General features: G+C 42.7%; 1 protein-coding gene across 1 annotated transcript; it reads left to right on the top strand.

Moving 5' to 3' along the window:
• Positions 1-1,439: 1,439 nt before the first annotated feature.
• Positions 1,440-2,240, top strand: LOC107383659 (protein Fer3). The gene has a single exon (XM_015956417.3). The coding sequence runs from the start codon at positions 1,543-1,545 to the stop codon at positions 1,996-1,998; it is 456 nt and encodes a 151-aa protein (XP_015811903.1). The 5' UTR covers positions 1,440-1,542; the 3' UTR covers positions 1,999-2,240.
• Positions 2,241-2,915: the final 675 nt, after the last annotated feature.

Here is a 2,915-nt window from a genome sequence, read left to right as displayed (position 1 = left end):
CTGTTGTTGGTTTAGCGTCCAGGAAACAGCAGAGACTGTCTCGACTAGTAGAAGCTAACCATTAGCATTAGCAACTCCATAACACTTTCAGGCTTGGGGTATTTGTGGAGACAAAACATCATCATTGCAATGCAAACTGCACAAACAGATCATCCAAGAAGTCTGTCAGATTGCGTTGCTGCTAGCCAATCAGTGGCAAGATGTTCAAATATCAGGAAATACATGGCCAAGTCCTGTCGTGTGAAGTTCTCTTCTGATGTGGCAATTTTCTAGTTCCTGAAACAGGTGCATTGATTTTTTTTCTACAGAGAATTACTTAAAAGGCAGATGCACAATTTTACTAACTAGTCATTAAAACGTATTTCTGCTAAAATATAAGCAATTTAAACTGTCCAGTTTTTAATCTAAGTTCAGAAGATTGTGCTTTCTGCTGTTTAGGATCACCCCTCTGCACGTGCACATGTACACACACCATTTTCTTTTACTATTTTGTCACAATTATTTTCCTTTTTTTTTAATAAATTCTACTGATTTAGACAATTTAGCAGATTTTCAGCTGCAATTCAGTTCGCAGTGTTTTCAGCAATCAGCATACAAACAGCATTTCTGCAACCAATGCAAGTCATGTAGTTATTATTATGATTGTTATTATTATTAATTATACTGTCGTTTTTCTGAAAAACATTTTGATCGTTGTGGTTATTAAAACGAATATTTTCAGCTGTGTTTGTGTAATTACGGTTTATTTATGGACGTGGATACAAAACTTAAACTTTAACTTTCTCTGCCTCCTAAAAATTAGAAATGAAAAACATTTTTGGTGGTAATTCATGAGGAGTTTTTTTAAGTTATTAGATGTATTTTTGAACTAGACCTAAAAATTGAACATTAGAATATTATCTTATTATAAACTTCTATAATTATAACCGACTTCAACAATAACAATATCCCCTGTCCAAAACGACCTGTACACCATTATTAAACCTAACGCTGTAATGTAATGACCACCAGCTTTCTCAGCAGCCTCTGCAGTGTGGACATTGTCCACATCACCATGGTAATGGAGAGATATTTGCTTTGATTTGCAACAGAAAAGCTTGTGGTGACTGTTGGAGAATGTTCTGTTTAGTCTTCTCTCGGCCACTTTAAGTGTTAAAAGTGTCATTATTTAGCCTCTGAGGCCGAATGGGAGAACGCAAACAAGACTGTGACCTTCTGTCAAGAGCCTCGGCTCCTCTGGAGCTCATTAGGTCCTCCTAGAGGACAGCGCATCAATAGGCCGGAGGCTCCGGCTCGTTCCCGGCCCTTTTGAGACTCTAAGTCCAGCACCTGACCAATGACGGAGGAACAGGTTTGATTTGAAGCTTGAATGGTGTCGCGCTGTGCGGTACTGTTGGTGACTTATTACAACAGCAAGAGAGCCGCTTGGGCCTGAGCCAAAGAGGATCTCTCCCTGTGGCGGCTGACCGGATCTGGAGGAATTCCTGGCTGAGCAGAGCTATAAAAGTGACCTCTCTGCGCATTTTCAGATGAAAACCGACCATGGCTGTGCCAAACCACCTGCAGGACTCCATGTTAATACACGTTGCTGGTGAGATTAACCTGATTGAGTTTCCTCCAAAGTATGCAGCAGGACCAAAGGAGCAGGTGGAAAATGCTCCATCTTGTCCAAACTCACAGACGCGCATAAAGGACACATCCTGGAGCAGAGAGCTGGCGGATAGAGCGCGCGCTGATAGCCTGATGATGGCCTCGCCGAGGTTACACAGCCGTGGGAGCCACACCAAATCCAAACGGAGGAGGATCATAACCGGCGTTCAGCGACAGGCGGCCAACGTGCGTGAGAGGAAGCGGATGTTCAGTCTGAACGAGGCGTTTGATGAACTCAGGAGGAAAGTTCCCACATTCGCTTATGAGAAGCGGCTGTCCCGGATCGAGACGCTGCGCCTGGCCATAATCTACATCTCCTTCATGAAGGACCTGCTGGAGAACACCTGACATGCTTCAGGGGAAATATTTCATCTGCATATCTGCTGTAAAATTCAAATGATAAGAAAGGGAATAGCCAAACGGTAATGTGGGTGTGGCGGTTCTCTTTATTTTTGGTTCATTTTCCTATTGACATCAACAATTTCGTTGTTATTATTAATGAAACAGCGAACAACTTAACAATACTAAAAATATCTCATTTATTATGTCAAATGTTTACTAAAATAAAAGAAACATTTAGGCAGAATTCACTATTGTGCTCCTATCAGTTTTTGTAAAGCAACTACAGAGACTTGCTTCTTCATATTTATGAATTCAGTCCAAACTGGATGCGCGCTCAGGTTGCTTCAGCACCTTGGACAGCTACACGTGTCCACCTGTCTCACCTGGCCTGCTGCAGACGTGCAGCCGGCAAGGCTTTAAAATCTTTGATGCTTTAGTTTAGCTAAAAGTGGGAAAAAAGGGAAAAGAAAAGCTTAAATAACGATAACAGCTAATGCATGGCGCGGATTTGCATCGCTAATTCAAATATCTCAGTGTGAATCTGCGACTTCATCTTTGGCACTGAGGTGTAAATTAAAGAAGAAATTCGATACGTATCCTGGTTGATTGCTTACAGGGTTTAAGCTTGAGAAGAAGTTCTGGTTCATGTAAAGTAAATACAGCACGTGCACACCACAAACACCTTTAAGCGTTGTCCGAAGGTGCATTATAAATTTATGACACACAAACCTTTACGGTTATATTTGTTTTATTTCTCTCCTCTCAGACCACCTTTATCCAGCATTTGCTTAGTGCGTCTGTGCGCCCTGGGCGAGCCCTCGCTCTGTGCCCGCTGTGCGCGCGGATCCGCCCTCGCAGCTCCGTGGGATGGCATGGATCGTCCTTTAAACCTGAGCCGCGGAGCCGAGATCCCTGCGGGGAGT

This window comes from Nothobranchius furzeri, chromosome 11 (genome assembly GCF_043380555.1).
Source record: "Nothobranchius furzeri strain GRZ-AD chromosome 11, NfurGRZ-RIMD1, whole genome shotgun sequence".
Lineage (NCBI taxonomy): Eukaryota > Metazoa > Chordata > Actinopteri > Cyprinodontiformes > Nothobranchiidae > Nothobranchius > Nothobranchius furzeri.
The sequence above is the reverse complement of the archived record's forward strand: the minus strand, read 5'-3'. Positions and strand labels throughout refer to the sequence as shown.